This window comes from Thermobia domestica, chromosome 2, assembly GCF_964235325.1.
Source record: "Thermobia domestica chromosome 2, izTheDome1.hap1.1, whole genome shotgun sequence".
Lineage (NCBI taxonomy): Eukaryota > Metazoa > Arthropoda > Insecta > Zygentoma > Lepismatidae > Thermobia > Thermobia domestica.
Window position 1 is genome coordinate 27,321,364 of NC_137455.1, and position 19,609 is coordinate 27,340,972.

Genomic DNA, 19,609 nt, shown 5'->3' on the forward strand with positions numbered 1-19,609 from the left:
AAGTTGAAAGATGAAATAGTGATGTAGTAGTATTTTATTAACGAATGTTAACAGTTCTGGATTATAAAAAGTATAATTATTTTCATTAACTCTCTTCCTTATTGCTTGTTACATTTGCTATATAAAGTTTAACTGTATAGATTTTCCCAAGCTCGAAGCTTAAACTTTTCAATTCACCTTCCAATAACTTTCTCGGAAGTTTCTCTTAAAGTCTCCAGTGTATGTATGTCCTCTTGAAATCCCATACTCCACGTTGGCTTCCTCAGTTCTGAGAAGAGATTGGGTGAGGCATGTAGACGTTCTGTTAATTCCCAGAGCTAGTCTTTCAAAACTTTCTTCCTTTTGGGCCAGCAGTATATCCTATTTGATTACATTGCAACAGTTGTCGGTTATGGAGGTTTCTAGTAATTTTTAAGGAGTTTACATTTTGGAAAAAAAATACATTCTTTTTTAAATCTATCTGTCTGTTTGAGAGTCTGTCCGTCTGTTCGGGAGACAAAACGCCAAGAATTACTTGGTGATCGTCACCAATTTTGGCGAGGTCGTAAGGGCTGAAAAGTTAAGAAATAAGATCTGTAATGTAGATAGTATTAATACCGGAAGTAGTACAAATCAACTCACTCCGGTTTTAAAGTTTATTACTATAGAGAGAGAAGAGTAACAGATAGTGGGAAGCGGTTTTCTGTAATCGATTATTACAAATACTTATGCCCATGCAAACCTATCTCCAGAGGAATGATAACGTTGGAGGAATCAGGAAAACCCCGAGTAAACTCAAGGACATGAGGTTGTCCACCATAAACTCGCCTGTCCGCCAATCGAACGAGGGTGTTCTCACCTCATAGGCGAGTGATCTACCACTGCGCCACCGTGATCCCTAAAATAATTCATTGACGCTCAATTATTATTAATTTTAATATGAATAATGCTGTTAGGTTTTTAATATATTGCCCTCCACTATGTTCTAGTGGCTAGAGAGGAACGTTTTGTGCTCAGTGTTCCGGGCTCGATTTATGCCTGAAGAGCAGTGAATTTATTTATTACAATGCTTTGGATTCCACTTTAAATTGTAGCTTCAAGTCTTACATAGCCTCGATACTGATCAAAGGTAACAACAACACGTATCCAAAGTAAGTTAAAATCGATAGTACGTTCAACTTTTGCTAGTACGGTACTGTATTATATCTTGACTGAAAAATACACAATGTTAAAGAGTAATATGCATTTTGTTATATATCATATAAGCTTCGTCTAAATTAAATAGACCTAACTAAGAAACTGATGAACACGGTGTATACGCATCCATTTAATCCATTTCGTTACATGTTAATAGAAAAGTACATCATATTGACCACACTTCATAAACCACTAAATAAAACTTTCGACCAGCGACGGAATCCTGAGCAATGTTACATAGACAAATATAAATATCCTATCGCTACCAACTGAATGAAGAAAACTTAAATTTCATGTGTTAATTGATAAATAAGGTGTGATCATAAAGTACGGAGAATGTAGTTGCATAGTGCAATATATTGATGATATATCCATTTCAACTAGTACGCAAGGTAGCCTAGACCTTTGGTACAGTCAGTGTCGAGTTTGAACGAGCTATGACATCTTAGATGGCTTCCAGAGCAGGAGCGTCATTTCAGATTTTGCTTCGGGGGGGCAAAACCCCTCGATATAAGTAAAATTTCGCGTTTTTCGCTCATTTACTACTACTCTATTGAAAAAATCTATATAAATTTCAAACTCAGGGGGGGGACAAATGCCCCTCCCTGCCCCCCTAAATGACGGCCCTGTTCCAGAGGCAGAAGAGTGAGGACATGTTAAGATTGTCTGTCGCCCACCTTGTTCTAAGCTGCAGAAAAAAGTGCCAAAGAAACTTACGAAATTCCAAAATCAGGGTATGGCGATAAAGCAGTAGCACTGAAGCCCAGGCCCGTATCCAGGGTGTGTCTAGGGGGGCCGGCCCCCTAAATTTTCACGCTAGGCTTACAAATAATGTATAATATGGTGATGAATTATAATATGGTTGGATCGGGCTCCCTTAACTTCAACCGGGCCCCCACTTACATTTTGGGGCTGGCTACCGGCCTGCTGAAGCCTGTTTACGAGTAGTATGAGCGATTCAAATATAATAAGGAGTCGGTGACAACGAGCAACGACATCCTTCGACGTCAAAAACAGATGAAAACGAGCAAAAAGAGGTACAAATGATTTCTTTAAACAGGTGAATGACTATTTCAGAGCTTTTCGAAGAACATCTCGTATGGGCCCGTCAAAATAATTTTAACCACCGATTAAATGGGCAAATGATTGCTTTCTTAACTACGAAAACGCACTCCGTTACACCTTGTATTTGATCCACGAGTTTTTGGCCGAAAAATAATTCCTGTCTGTTTACATTCGCTGCGCTCTCATGCATCTTCTGGCTGTTCCCAAATATTAAAACCTTGCTTAAAAGAAAACACTTTGACTCCATTCCTGACATTGAGAGGGGCCACGACAGACCAGCTGAACGCCCTTCCAGAAATGCTTCCAGTCATAGATTCAACGTTGGGATAAGTGCATTGCTAGCAACGACAGTACTTTGAAGGAGATGAAACCAAATTCCATGTAACCTTGTTTCTAATAAAATTATTCACCTGCTTTGTTTCTAATAAAATTATTCACCTACTTTGTTTCTAATAAAATTATTCACCTACTTTGTTTCTAATGAAATTATTCACCTACTTTGTTTCTAATGAAATTATTCACCTACTTTGTTTTAATAAAATTATTCACCTACTTTGTTTCTAATAAATTATTCACCTACTTTTTTTCTAATGAAATTATTCACCTACTTTGTTTCTAATAAAATTATTCACCTACTTTGTTCCTAATAAAATTATTCACCTACTTTGTTTCTAATAAAATTATTCACCTACTTTGTTTCTAATAAAATTATTCACGATATGTTTTGATCACACCTCGTACACAACGTCTGAAGATAAAATGTGCACCAATTGTCTTTACCTTTAGCAACAAAGTGTTAATTTTTACCACTTTTGACCCGTCAAGAGAGAGTTTTAGATTCTTTTCAAGGTATTAGCAACATCTAAAAACTGATATCAGCTGATGAAGTTGTTATCGGCGCACGAACATGATTCTTGAGAGCAATAGGGGCCGCGGTGGCTCAGTGATGGAGCTTTACCTCTGGTAAATGGGGTCCTTGGTTCGTTCTCAGTTCACACCAAGTAAACTTTCTGGTGGACAAACACCGTGTGCGTGAGTTTTCCCGGGGTTCAACCGTTTACTCCCACTTTCTTTATTCCACCATTTCATTCATATCTCATCATCACCGAATACTTTAGCCTAGCCAGCATACGCGTGGGACGTAAAACTTGAAGTTTTCATTCCTTCAGAAAGCAAGATGTTTGCTGTGAGTTATCAATATCAATATTGAAAGAAAAATGTTTCTAATAAATTTGGAATAAATCAGTAGCAAGAACCAGATTGGCCTTCCATCGATCTAAAGTCACGTAGATGCAGAACAAAAGAAATACCATGGATTTGTACTGCCTTAGTCAGCACCATTCTAACTGGAACATAAAGCTTCCAATGCAGGCCTTCATCTAACACAATTCTCCCTACTTTTTTTTCTTCTAGTTTCCTTTTTTTTCTTTGCAATCACGTTCTCCTTATTTTCTCCACATCTTTGTAGACACTTCTGCCCAATGTCTCTCTTGTCCTATTTTTTTCCTTTTTCTGCACGGTTTCATTCTGGGATTTCTTTTCTTATCTTTTTTTTCCCTTTAGTTTTACTTTTCGGATTTCTCCCCAGTGAGTGTCCCATCCATTACAATTTTCTTCAACAAATTGTTGTTTGTAGTGGTTCCTGATCTGTCTTCTTCATAACTTTTGTTCTTGATTCTCATTCGTTCTTATTTCCGTAACATTTATTCTAGCCAATTCTGTATTTAGTAAATTTCACAGACTTCCATTAGTAAATATTTTTCCAATTGTATATTTTGATGCTAATCCCATTTTCCTTTCACATTAAAGTTATAAATATATTTTCGCTATTGTATTTACATATAATTTTAAAATAATAAAGGTTATTAGTAATTGTTACCAATAACAACAAAATGAATGATATTTCATCTTATCCCATCATCTTCCTTCTTTCCCTCTTTTTCCTTCTTGTGACTTCTACCACGTTCTTTAGGATAATTTCTTCTTCAAATTATATTATGGGAGCTTAAACGGAGGACAAGCTGTCCACAAAGTTACAGCTCTGTTTGCAACTTATATGATCCCAAAAATATGTTAAATCTAATTTTTTTAAATCCCTCTATAACCTGAACAATAGCGTCATTTTAGGTTCCTCTTGAGGATCAAGACTCTTTACTGGCATATAATTTCGAGTTTTCTTAAATTATATATGTCTGAAACTCAAGGTGGTGGCGATTGCCCTCTCTGACCTCCTTAAATGACGTACCTTGACCAAAATGGTCATATATGATAATAAATGGTTTATTGAAGAATTCATATCCCTGGATACCATCAACACATTTAACAGTACTGAAACCAGATGTTCTAGAAATCTGTCGCATTCGGTTTAAATGTTACATTTTCATAGTTCAAAACTATAAGAAATGAGAAAAAATTGTCTTCTGACATAGAATCAGTATCCCCAGCATCTTTCTATAAATCGAACACTTCTACTTTGAATAGTGGAAGTTTATATTTTTGAAATTTATCGCAGTTCCATAATGTGAAACTAGACTCATTTATTCCTCATTGTATTACTTGGGTGATATAAGGATGGCTTTCCCTTTGAGCTTCAAAGCAACATAATGTATAATGCTTGGGCATAGTTTAAGATCGACAAAATGATATATGTATAATGTATATACGTATAAGTATTCCTCTTATCAAATCGTGTGTTCAAATCCTCACCCACAACATCTCCAACAGGGCATATATATATGAATGACCTGGTAACTGCGTCAATTAGAATAAGAGGTAAATCTTTTTCTTTGCCCCTACATTTTCCATGTTTAAATGGAGTCGCCGTTCCCCTATTTCTTTTCCTTCACTCTTCTTTATCCTTAGCTTCCTTTATTCTCTATTCCTTCTTCCTAAAATCATCTTGTTCTTTGGGTCTTCCCCTCTTAATGTTTTCTGTTACTTTCGGTGATAGTCGTTGCTTCTTCGTTTCTACCTATTGTTTTCCCTATTTGGCTGTCTGATTATTTGTAAGAGGGCTAAAACTAGGTTTTAAAAAAAGCAGACTGTTTACAGGAAAAATCAGGTCATGTTACGGAGGGCTAACAGATGTGTGAGTAATCTGTGATGATAGTTCAATGTAAATGCGAAACGTTAGGGACTATTTGCTATGATTGACTGTTTTGAGATATAGCGGGATCTTGTATCGACTGTGAAATTTCAATTGTGATATTTATTCGTACTTATGTGGGGAAATAAAACGAATTATTGACATTTCTCGAGAGACATGGATTAGTAAGGTTGAGAACTTAGTGCGGTAAGTGCAGTTAAAATTTGAAAATAACGAAGAGAAAAATACGTACATAGTCTATTTAGCTGCGAATATCTAGTGAAGGGTCAAAAGTGCCGTTGAAACAATCGGTGATGAAAGGCACATTTTCCTAGGGAACAAAATTATCTGAAGAGAAGATACTGTTATTTATTGTGTACTGGTGCACAATACGCAAGTACAAGGAGACCTTTTTTTTCACAAACTAAAAATTTGCCGAGAAACATGTGTGGATTGAAGCAGTTGTCGAGAAATTAGTATTGACTGGGCTTTTAAGAATTTCTCTCAAATAGAAGGTCAAGATTTAGTAGTGGAGATCGATGAGTCAAACTTTGGAAACAGAAAATATAATAAAGGATAAAATGTAGAAGGACAGTGGGTATTTGAAGGTGTTGAGCGGGATAACACGTCAAACATTTTGTTTTGTAGATGTAAAAAAAAGAGCTAAAGACCAGTGGCGTATTTAGGGAAGGGGCTTCCGGGCTTAAGCCCCACCCGTAATCTTACTTACTATAGTAAAGTACATGAAATATCTTGTAGAATTTTCACATTTTCAGGCAAAGCCCCCCCCCCCGAAAGATAGCAAAGCCCATCCCGAAACAAAATCGTAAATACGCCACTGGTTAAAGACACTCTTCTAGCCATTTTTAAAATTCTATCGGGAACCACAATAATATCGGGCTGCTGGAAAGCGTTTGACTGCTTAAATGACAAGGGTTGCAGGCACCTTCAAGTAAATCATTCAATTGAATTTGTCTGTAAAACAGAGTGATGAGTTGTACGAAAGGAATTAAAAGGTGATAAGCTTTCGGTGCACACAAAATCAATTGAAAACAGGTGGTGTTGGGTCAAGTACTCTATTCCGGTATTCGGGAAGAGAAAAGTACAATATGGAAGGATATTTGGCGGAGTATCTATTCAGATGCTCAACAAAAGAGAACGATATAGTACATAAATTCTTGGAAGCAGCGGTGAATCTGTACTAACCGTGAAGGTAAGTACAAACATAGGTCACATTGAAATAACAAAGCTAACCTCACCTAACCTAACGTTACCTAAACAAAATTAAGCACTATTTTTTTAAATAAAGTTTTTTCTTTAAAAAAAATACTGGTCCAGCTCAGGTCGAGAGCACAATTTCTTGGAAGCTGTAGTCAATAAAATCAAACCGTGAAGCTAAGGAAAGACATAAATTACATTGAAATAATTAACCTAACCTTACCTAAACTAACCTAAACTAACCTTACCTAACTAAAATTATGCAATATTTAAAAGAAAATTTACATTTCTTTTGTAAGAAATGCTTGGCCCCCTCAGGCCGACATATGCCAGCATTTTCTACAGTTTATTAAAATTGTAACTAAATGTATTTTCTACAACCCTTCAGATGATCAAATAAGGTAAGCAATGCATAGTAATGATCCTTTCTTAATCAACTATTGTGCGTAGACTTGCTGTGTTAGTTTACAACTTCCTGCAGTTTCAACAACTAAGACAATTAGTTATTGTTGTCAAGGTATTTGAATAGGGCTCCGAAGTTTAAACGAGTTTTTATTTTCATTCTAAGGTTCTCAACGACAAATGAAAGTGATATTTTACCATATTGCAGCTAGGACTAGGTCATATTAATATTTCCATGTTAGCTAAGTCAACATAGACATTGTAAAGTATGAGTATAGTAAGGTACATCCGGATTATGCCTAATAATTCGAATTGTGTATAACTGATACAATTCAATTTACTGATATTCAAACAATTGTCAAAAGCTTACAGCGTTTGTTTGCATTACCTCTACATATAAAGATCTTTCGCGCAAACCTTACCCAACTGTATTAATTTTCACTAATATTAAAAGCAGAGACACCTATAAAGATACATTTTCATCACTACATATTAGTTTATTTTGATAAACATTTTTCTGTAGAGAATTTTTATTAATATGCAGAATAAGTATATGGGGGTCTCAGCGTATAATAACCATATATATAGTGTGCTGTTTAACGAAATAATCTCCTAACATCTTAAAAACTCTTATTTGCTCTTTTCCCATTATTGCTAGCTGTGCTTGCACAATGGGATTTCTTTTCCAACTCATTGCAAACGAAGGCAGGCAATAAGCACAGCAGAGGACGGTTAGAGCAGTGAGTGAGCAAGGGCGGACGCTATTTGCGGTCACTAGAACTTACAATAGGGTTCATATAGGAAAATAGCCAGTTCAAGTGTGAACACTATATTCAACGCTTCTCCTGTGAATGAGTTCTCGTACACGATAATGGGGCTTATGTTATGCTAGTTTGAAAAGAGCGCAGCTCCATTGTTCCCCGAAAACTCTTTTCCGGTTCTTTGTCTTCTTGTTCTAAACGATTCAACTGATCTCAACATAGAGAATCTCCTGGTTTAGAAAAAAAGAAAATTTCCGATAGCATGTGAGGCAAGAGTACCAGAGCTGAAAAAGCACTTCTCTCATAGAATAAAATACTTACAGAACTCATGGGCGCCTAAAGGGGAGAAGGGTAGAGCCCAGACCCCCTTGGCTCAGGAAAATATATACGTAATATAGCAAACCACGTATATTAAATACCAGACTAATATAGCAACCATGGAGATGACCCCTCCTAGAAAATTTTCTTCGGGTGCCCTCCAAACAACCAATTACACATTTGTGTTTCTCATTATAGTGTACCATTAAAGGTACCATAAAGTTTATTGTCCTCTCGGAATTCTCATCATACTTACGATATCTCTATGGATAAATATAATTTCAGGGAATTTCTAAGTTCTGTTTCGCAGATTCCATGAGAATCAAGTCACTAGGCAGTCACGAAGTACTGTTTAGAAATACCAGGTTTACTTAACAGGCATTACAGGACCGAACTGTGAGTAAAGAATTTATTTCTTGGCGAGTACGGAGAAACTGTTTAAACGAAATTTAACTGCTTAGCTACAAAATTCATTTTGGAACATTTCCCTATCTCGTTACATTATACTTGGAGATATATTTCGACATTGTGCAACGTTAGATGTCTACGATATCGATGGCGAAAGTGCAAAACCTCGAAAACCAAACTTTTCAGGAGAGCAAATAAACCGTTGAGTTGATTTTAGTTTAGCGACCCTTTCAGCAGCGAGGCTATATGAGACGTGGACCTACTGATTAACGTGGAATCCGAACCAGATGAGCTCCCGCCGGGAATCGAACCCGGGTCTCCCACGCCAAAGGCACGTACGCTAACCGCTTAGCCACGAGGGAGCTTAGCAAATAAACCGTTCTGCTTTTACATTATATTTTATGCGATACGAGGTTTTAAAAGTTTTTTTTTCACGTTTTTTTTTAAATTGAAAAAATGAAATGAAATCTTCGAGTTTTACATCCCACGGTTATGCCGGTTAGGCTAAAGGAGACGGTGATGATGAGTAATGAATGAAATGGTGGAATGAAGAAAGTGGGAGGAAACGGGAGAACCCCGAGAATACCCACGCACACGGTGTTTGTACACCACAAAGTTCACTTGGCGGAGGCTGGAATCGAACCCGGGACCCCAAGCACCAGAGGTGTATTTAAATTGAGTTTTTGTTGCACACACGTAGATTCATATGTGGGAAATTGAATGCAACCAAAATTTAAAATTCCATAAAAAGTGAAGATACGAGCTTTTGCACTTTCACCATCGAATACTAGTAAATATTTTGACTCCATATTCTTATTCATCCATATTAATATCATTCAGTTTAACGTCCCACGGTTAGGCAAATGGAGACGGATGATTAAGGCAAATTAATGGAATGATAATGTGGAACGAAACGGGAATACTTCAAGAATACCCACAGAAACCGCACACACCAAATGAAAGCGCTCTACCACTGAGCCACCATGCCACCCACTCGATTTCCGATAGGGACACTCAGTCGGAAAGGCATAAAATCCTCTTTAGACCGGTTACCTTGAGTGAAAAAAAATGAAATGAAATCATTAGGATTTAGGTCCCACGGTTATGCCAGTTAGGCTAAAGGAGACGGTGATGATGAGAAATGAATGAAATGGTGGAATGAAGAAAGTGGGAGGAAACGGAGGAACCCCGAGAAAACCCACGAGCACGGTTTTTGTCCACCACAAAGTCCATACGGCGCGAGCTGGGATCGAACGAGGGACTCCAAGCACCGGAGGTGAACGCTCTACCACTGAGCCACCGCGCCCCCAAACCTGTGTAACCCATTCGTACCTGACGAATACCGGGACGAATACCCCAAACCTGTGTACCTAATATAAATGTCTCACGCTGTTTTTTTTCATTTCCTGTTTCTTTCTTCCTTCCATACGTACACCGGGAAGTGTGATCATCGAAGGACGTTATCTCTCATACATGACGGGATTCAAAGACCATATATGGCGAATGGACAAACATATCATTTTTAATTTTAAAAATTCGAACGTCTCGTGTGGCCATTTTAACAAAACATTCCCACCCAGTTTTTAGTTCATTCTTAAAAAAAAAAAAAAAAAAGACTGAAATACGTCTTTAAATAATTTTAGATGAAAAGTCCGGTCTCTTACCTTAAGAGTTTCGGAGAAGTGGACAACTTAGTATAATAACTAGAAAACATACCCCTCCCTCTTCATTCTCCATTTTGAAAAAAAAAAAGCCTTCTCTAGTGGTATCTTACATCATGAAATCCCGTGGACTACCCAGAGGCGCAGTAACAGTGGGGTGGAAAAAGTCCAGGCCCCCAAAACTTCTAACTTGACATACATTTGTACACATACTCAATAAAACAACTTGTTTAGCATAGAAATACTTGAAATAGACTAGAAATTTCACCTTACCCATCATTCGTACTACTTTCGTCTGATAAAAAGAATCGAATTTTATTATTTTTCGTGAGAACATACGTAGATGTCAGTACCACGTGCGCACCCGGAGGGGGGGGGGTCCAATACTAAAAGGCACTACGTCAACGTACTATTGAACGGGTACTATTCTGGACCCCTTAAAATAATATAAGTACTGTAATTGTATAATACTTGCACCTATATTTTCAGAAAATAATGATAGAACTAGAATGTTTTGTATAAGAGAAAGCGTACAGATGAAGTGTGAGATCAAATGTTCATGCTACATCAATCATTTCGCTGTTAAACAAATATAGTTTTATGGAGAAAGGGTACAAATGCATTCTGAGATAGGAAGTTTTGGACGGGTTTTAGACCCGGTGGACACCCGTGAGATCGCCAAGAGCGCCGATCCTGGGGAGCCGGGGGGACGGGCCCCCCAAAGCTCATGTGGGACCCCATGTATTTTATGAATATGTATTTTTTTATTGTTATATGTATTCATATATGTATTTTTTATGAATGCTCCCCCCCAAAGTTACGGAGAAGTCGGCGCCCTTGGAGATCGCCCCTGCTTAGTGTTTAATATAGTTTTTTTCCTGATGTAGATTAACACATATTCGATACTACATAGACATAGTATGTTCTATTATTGGGCCTCCTCAAACCCTAGACCCCTCCCAACAAAACTTTCCGGGTGCCCCCCTACACTATCCGAATTTCCAGTATCTAGCTAAAATATTATGCGTTAGACGTTGGTAAGTCACTTCGGGCTCAGGACTTTCTAATTCACCTATAGAGATTATACCTGTGTTGATATGCTATAAAGATTTAACTTTAGTTCATTTTTTAAAGAAAGAATACTAATTAAGTACACTATTTAAATAAATAAATTTTGTTTATTTTTTACCAAGTATTCTAGCGTAAGTATAGGAATTTACAGAGGAGAATTTACACACCAGCCATGATCGAAAGTTCATCTGTCTGATGACCGTCAACAGAGGAAAAACAACTCTTAATAGAGCGCAATAAATGGTTAATCTGATACGGTCTCATCATTCCAAGAATAGGTAATATTTCCTTTCCTTATCCCACCATTGCAATCTAGAAATGGTAGAAATTTGTTATTTTGGGTGTTTTTGTTAGTCGCAATAGAGGAGTTTCGGTACAGGATAAACGTTAAACGGTTTTGTGATATTGATTCAACATCTCAAGAGTAATTCCTTCTTTGCCTTTACCGCTCTACTGAAATCTGAATTGGTTTCACAGTTCTACAACTTCCCGTATCAATTCACATCCCCCTTAAAGCAGAAAAGGAAATAGACATCTTATTTTTTTCTTTTTAATGAAAGTACTCTTTCAAGGATGTGTTCAATCCCTGCTCAAATTCGTCTTCGAAATGTCAAATAGTAGAAAAATACTCCCACTTCAGAAGCAGAAAAATAATCCCACTTTAGGAGCAGAAAAATACTCCCCGTTTTTTAGTATTGAGTAAAAATAGGGAGAAAAGATAGCGAGATACGGAGATACGAATTTTAGTATCCCAATGACAGATTTAAGCTTGGCTTAAATCTTGACGTTGGAACTGGACGTTCTTAGAAATCTGTAGTTCAATGTTTCAATCTCTGATATGCATAAAGCAAAATGGTAACCAATAGCAAAATGTTTTTTTCTGTAGAAACTAATAAGAGTCAGATATTCGAGATTAGGCTTCTTTCGTCGCCACCACCGTAACGTTAACCACTTACTGAAACTGAAGACAACAGTTCTAAATCTTTTTTATTATAATATTGGACGTCTACAGCTAAGAATCTACCGGAGGTTCCCAATTACACTCCTTATTTTGAGGAGGAAAATACTTTATTTACAGGATATCATTAGACTGATAAGTTTTATATAATATTGTCAATATAAGAAACAAGTACTGTCACGTGATCACCTTGGATGGCAGCTTGGTTTCTGTGACGTGATATTTTTCTATTAATACTGAAACCAAAACCAGTTGTATATTTCCAGTGGCGGATCTAAACCGCGGCCAGAGAGTCCTAGCCCCTCCAGTTTGTCGAGTGAGTAAAATAACTAAAGCTATTATTTATATCTGGATTCTAGCTGCTCTCAAACACCACAGTTTTTACCTTCTAGATTTGTAGCTGTGTATTTCTAGTACTTTCGCTTTTAATAGAGATATTAAAATGGAGATAGAATAGATTCTTCAGATGCCGAATTGATTGCAGAGAAACGCTTCTCGCTATCTATTACCGTTTTCACCCGATAATGATCAACGTCAAAGCCGGAAGTGCTTGAGTTCTGCTACTTCCTGTTTCAATAGTGGGTTAAAGGTACCAGGTTGTAATAAATTATGTATAAACTTTTCTTATAATGCTAAATTATTTTTTAGAAAACACTTCTCGCTATGTCTTATCATATTAGCTCTACATAGATCAACAGTGAAACCGGATATTAGGTCTATGCTGGATGTTTATCATTTCCGGTTTAAGTAGAGAGTTAATCGGAGTTGGTTGAAGATTTCTAACCCATATTTCCTTAAAACAAGAAAAGATATAGAAAACTTAAATCTCCTTTCTTTTCTTTTATGTTCGATTTCGTCTCTATTGAAATCTCAAACAGCATTAAAAATATTAACACTTTAGTTTTCAATACTGGGTAAAAATGAGGAAAAAAAAGTGAGAAACAGTTGCTTTCATACGAATTTTAGGATTGGAAATGTAATGTGTATTTGAGGCGCTTAATCGATTGCGGGAAAGCGTTTGTAGCCATATACTGAAGTGTTTGCTTTTAAATCAACGTTAAAACTGGAAAATGATGGATTTCTATCGCGCTTTCACTTAGAATATCACTTTCATGAATGAAATTCTTTCTTAACTTTTGCCTTATAATCCTGGCAAAAATTGATACTGATTCATCAAGTAATTCTTGATTTTGATAGCCCGCGAAGCGTAGTCGCTAACGCTCTCGCCTTCGGTGCTAGCGATCCCGGTTTCGGTTCCCGGTGGGGGCACTCGGTCGAAAAACTGTGTAACACGCTTTTTCAGGCCAGCCACCCTGAATGAGGTTTTCCTGGATTTTCCTCATTCACACCAGGGACGTCATCCCTCAAACGTGACGGTCAAAAAGGCCATAGTTGCCGAATGCCCAGAAATCTAAAATCCTAAATCCTAATTCTTGACTTTCTTTTCGACTCCAGGACGAAATGGAGACAGAACGGAGACGAAACGGATTCTCGTTTTCTTAGTGGATTTGCCATTGTGCTCGTGTTTTCTCGGTGCACTCCCATTTCCTTGCACTTTCTCATTCTACCAAATTATCATTCTTTTGCTTTAATCATCATTTCACTTATCCTAGCCAGCATAATCGTTGGACGTTAAACTTTAAGATTTCATTTCATTTCCTTAGTAGATGTGCCCAGGTCTTGATGGTTTCCCAATTTGGATTTTTAAAAATATGTTATTCGTTTATATGTTATGTTCATTAAATAAATTCTGTTTCCTTGACTTTGTTTCGAAGTTTTGCTTCTTTTCTCGGCCAGTTTCTTCTCTAAAAATTGTCCCACTGGGGAAAGAAGAACAACATAAATAGTAGCTTGAGATTAAAACTTATATCCCTTAAATTAGGGAGTATCACACAGGAAAACTTTTCTTGGAGACAGTTATATCTCTTAAGAAGGGTAGAAATGAAAGCATCTAGTGTGGATTCAGAACTTTTGATGTAAAATGAGTAATAAAGACTTTCTATTACATATCCTTGGTAAATGAAGGATATTTGTTAAGAGAAAGAATGCCACAATACTTCAGTTACGTTAATGACATATACGTTATTGTAGCTGTACCCAGTGCAGCATAGATTTCAAGTAGCTCAAGATACTTTTATGGCCTCTCACTTTTGCTAACTTTTTTCTTCAACGAAAATAGTCAAATATTAATTGAATCATTCTCCCGAATAAATTGCATGGCACATTTCAATGAAACCAGTGGCGTATTTATCCCGGGGTCGGAGGGGGTAGGCCCTCTTAGCTTTTTTAGTGACAGAAATAATTTAAACTATTATTTATGCCAACACTATTATCTATTTTTGAAAGTTTACAGTAAACTCAAGGGGTACCTATCACAGTCTGAGTTCTGGCTGCCCCTAAGTTTTTACCTTCTAGATCTGAATGAAACCGACAAAAAACAAGGAAAAAAATATGGTTCATATGCAACAATGTTTTGCCCAGATGCCCGAATACTAGTGCCATAACTTTTAGAATGGAGACACGAACCTTTTCAGTATATATCAATCATATTCTGTAAAATGTGCCACACAGAATTATTCGGAGGAAATGCTTCAATTGAAAAGTCGCTGAATTCCCGTATTTTCAATGGACTATTTTTTCTTATTATCAAAGAGTGTTCAGAAAGTCTGTGGACCCATATTTTTTATATTGTTATTTTATTTAATTCCATCTTTTAAAAAGTTAGGATGATTTGTAGAAGCCGTAAATTTCAAATTTAAAAAATCCAATTGAACTAAAACTTAACAAACAAAAAAGTCATCACATGCTCCTTAAAATTCCAGGACCTCATCATTTGTCGCATTTTGCCTTCCCTTATGGGCCACCATGGCCGTACGGATGGAACTTCATGGGCATATTAGAGTTGTAGTGTTTTATATTAATAACCAAAAATTCCGTAAGGAAATCAGTTATTTTTATAATAAATTACACATTTTAATATCCACATGTGACTTCCATCGGTACAGCTGCATTAATATATGAGCGGGTTCGGGAAAAGCAATAGTAAGCGCCAGTTTTGGATGGATTGAGTTATTAAAATGGAGTAGGTTGGGATTAGACCACTGAAAAGTATGTAGGTAGTCTAATTTCGGAAATGTACAGGTGTAGTTACAGATGACAAGGGAAGATTATTTAGAATGTGTCATTATATTACATTACATGTGATTCTTTTCCACTTTACTAGAAACTTAAGAAATGTAACATAACATTGTCTTCCACCGAGTCGCTCAATATATCTCTTCTTTGTATTGAACTATTGTGTCATTTGAAGGAAATAAATCATAAACCAGACATATCCTTAATGAAAAGTGCTTGAGATCCATGTTGAATCGAAACTTTTAAACTATTCTAGTGTATCCACTTCTTGGCTCTCTTAAGCTTAAAATATCACATTAATTAAATGAAATGGTAAGTTGAAGAGTTCGGTGCAAAAAGGGGACATCTCCAATTTTACATTTGTTCAGGACTGAATTGAAACAACATATTGATAAAAATGAACTTAATGTATTTTCCTGTCTGTAATATTTTTGTAAAGAAAGGTGCTATTATAGGGGTAAAATCTTTCTTTACGAAAGATTACAGCCTCGAAAATACAATAAGGAGATTTTTAACAATATTTTATTTCAGTCCTGAACAACTGTGAAATTGGAGCTGTCCCCTTCATGCACCGAGGTCTTCAATTAATTCTCGTCTTCTTTAATTAATTAATTAGGTCTTCTTTTAATTTTTTCTGTTATTTGCTACAGGAGACGAATGTGAAATTGACGTCAATGATGATGAAACTGGAATATGAAAATTAAAGTAAATGCAAGAATACAAACACGAGGTTCTTTGGTGCAACATTGGATCGAACTACTACTCTCCCGTAAAAAAATTCCTTACTATCACTGAAGTATCATATCTTAGAAAAGTACATACATAACATGAGAATTATAATTATTTAAGTTATTAAATAATTATAAGTTATTTTAATAACTTATTTAAATATTATTTAAGTTAGTAACTTATATAACTATTTAAGCTATTAAAATAGAACTTACGTGGTCAGAAACATTACAGGAATCAATGCTAAAGTTAGATATTTTTTGTAAATAAAGACTAACGTGTAACATCTTAACCAGTACCTACGTAATAGGAACTTGAAGATTACGAACTCAATTCTTCAAACTGGAAAGTCATAATTAACACATGGAAAATTTAGTTTTTTTTTAAAATCACCTTTGATGTGATACACTTGATTCAATTCCCACTGTAAGCAAATGTGGGTGGGGTTTTACATAGATATGCATCCCATATAACTACCAAACAAACAGATAATTATTGATTGTATAATTAGCATTTTGCTACGGTGTAGTCTAATGTTTAGAAAATATGTCTCTAGCAAGCGAGGTCTCTGGTTGAGCCACATATAGTTTCCAGTAGTGACTCAGAATCTTAAAATTATTCTGAAGAGAACGCTAGTATTGAAAGGTAAATAATTGGATTAAATTTAATGTGTTGACCACACATTGCACAACTGGAAGCTATATGGCCACCAAAACTTTCAAGAGCATTATATAATATTAGCTTTTACTATACAATAGATTAGAAAAGGAATATGAGCCTCATTATCTTCTTTGGAAGGACAGATGAATTAAAGTTGAATGTCCCTTTCAACAACGTGGGATTCGAATCATATGAATTCCTACAGGGATTCGAACCCGGATCTCCCGTGCCAAAGTCATGTATACTAACCATTTTACTACTACTTGGTAAGGATACATGGACTCCATTCAAGGTTCGATCACATCAAATTTGTATTTCATGTTAAACTGTAGATTTATAACACATTTAGCAACTGTATTGGCAAAGAATGTTAAATTTCAGATTAAAAGAGGGTACTGTTCAGTGATAGACCTCTCATTTCCTGCATATGTAATCAGTGGCGGATCTAGAAGTAACAAACTAGGGAGGCCAGCCAAAATCCAGACTATGATAGGTAGTCATGAGTTTTCTATATACTTTCAAAAATATATAAATAGTAGCTTAAATTATTTGTGTCAGTCAAAAAAACTGGGGGACTAGTCACCCTCGGTCCCGACCTAGATCCACCACTGCATGTTGCTCCTGGATCAATCCCAGGCTGACAACATCGTGTTAATGTGTTTTCTTGAGATTGCCCCATTAACTCCCACGTTTGCATTCCACTTAGGCTCACCTCCGGTCCTTGGGGTCCCTGGTTCGATCCCAGATCGCGCCGTGTGGACTTTGTGGTGGACAAACACCGTGCTCGTGGGTTTTCTCGGGGTTCTCCCGTTTCATCCCACTTTCTTCATTCCACCATTTCATTCATTTCTCATAATCACCGTCTCCTTTAGCTTAACCGGCTTAACCGTGGGACGTAAAACTTAAAGATTGCATTTCATTTTTTCCACTTAGGCTTCCATTAACCCACACTTTCATGAAGCTTCTCATTCATTTGGCCTGAGGATATAATTTTTTTCTCTTCTAGCAACAAAACAACTGTTGATTACATCAAGGATATAAGGAAGTGCAAAATAAGATGTATCTAAAGGGAGGGAAAAATATAATGGATACTAGATTAAAAAAAAAAAAGTGGGGAAAATTTAGTAACATAGAAAGCACATTAAACTCCTTACCTGAAACTCCCAAGAAGTTTCCATCTCGAGCGCCGACGGCGGGGAGGGGGCAGCTGAAGTGCATTCCGTAACTCTTTCAATAACATCCAAATCGAGTTCCTCCTTCTCGCAATCGTCAGGTGGTTTTTTTCTCGTCGGATCATTTTCCACCCCTTTTTCATCCTCCAACACGCCGCTAGCCTGGGGGCAATTGTCATCCTCGTCGCTGTCGGAGGGGGGCGCCCATGCAGCTAGTTCTAGAAGTACTTCCGCCTCCTCCCCCTGGATGAACGGGGGATTACGGTTTACAACCGCCAGGGCGGAAAAGAAACGTGCGCGGGAAATCCCGCTCGTTTTCTCGCGTCGGCAAAAAATCACGCCAGCTAGCAAAACCCCGCGATGTGTACACCAGGACAGTTCGCTTAATACTGAATGCCGTTGGATACTACACGCCGCTTCTGCACATGCGCAGTGTGTTGATTTATTAACAAAGCAAACATTCTAAACGATATATCTCTCTTTCTGCTGAAGTGATTGTTATACATTTTTTCTCTTCAGCTTCCTTCTCTTAACCCGTAAAGCAAGATGTATTGTTGCATTAAACTTTTATGCATTAGTACCAATAGCAACACTAAACATTTCAAACCGACGCTCCCTTGATTCTCGCGTCTCCTCTCGCGAACGGAAAATAGAATGCTTGGTTGTAAGGAAAAGTTTCTTTAGCAATATTTTAAGATCTTATAGAACTAAATGTAATAGGAACTTTCAATGTGTATATGCAACTCTGTCTTCCTTACCACATACAACTTTCATAACAAAAATAAATTTAGTGCTCTTCTACATTGAAGAAAAATAGAGCATATAAACACACTGCTAATGTTTCCCGCCCGTATTAGGGGAGAACAAGGGTTTAAAGCATATTGGCGACCGAGAATTTCCCCCTCAGTACCGTTGTTACCTTATTTGTGTGTTATATTGGCTGCCTAGCTCACAACAATTGGTTCTGTGCTAATAAATGAATGATAAATTATAATAATATAGTTAACTGAATGTAAAAAGTGTATTATTATTATTATTATTATTATTATTATTATTATTATTATTATTATTATTATTATTATTATTATTATTATTATTATTATTATTATTATTATTATTATTAAGGAAGTACATAACATTTTAACGATGAAAGACAGGGGCCGCGGTGACTCAGTGGTAAAGTGTTCACCTCTGCTGAAGGGGTCCTTGTTTCTATCCTAGCTCGCGTCAGCTAGGAGGATTCTCCCGTTTCCTCCCAATTTCTTCATTCCACCATTTCACTAGTTTCTCATCATCATCATCATCTCCTTTAGCCTAGCCGGCATAACGTGGGACGTAAAACTTAAAGGTTTCATTTCATTTCATTTCAATAAAACTATACTTGTAGCATGAAAATTTGATCTTACATTGCATCTGTACTCTTTATCTTATAAAAACAATATAGTTGTATCATTTCTTTTTATAAAAATATAGGGTGCAGAAGTGGTTTGTAATATTGGACCTCCTAAAGAGTGGATCCCCCTCAACAAAAATTTCTGGGTACGTTACTGCTCGTGATTATAACTGAGTATGGGCATGGTCAATCGTATGGGGAAGGTATGTGGGAGCAGTTGCGCCCTTGGATTTTCCGAAGTTGTTCAATTCTTGGAAGTACATGTGAGAGTACAATAATTTGCTTACTCACACTCTATAGAATTTAAAATATTTATATTAAATACTATAGTACTATACAGGTCTGCAACCAGTCACAGAGGTTTGGAGGGACCATGAATGTGTTAGGGGGGCCAAGT

General features: G+C 36.7%; 1 protein-coding gene across 1 annotated transcript in view; it reads right to left on the minus strand.

The window, feature by feature from the left end:
* Positions 1 to 18,191, minus strand: part of LOC145671296 (dipeptidase 1-like) — a 408,614-nt gene extending 390,423 nt beyond the window's left edge. Inside the window, exon 1 of the mRNA XM_081740265.1 lies at positions 17,802 to 18,191. Within this exon, the coding sequence (XP_081596391.1) occupies positions 17,802 to 17,825 (24 nt within the window). The 5' untranslated portion in view covers positions 17,826 to 18,191. The remainder of the gene's footprint in view (positions 1 to 17,801) is intronic.
* Between the last annotated feature and the right edge of the window lie 1,418 nt (positions 18,192 to 19,609).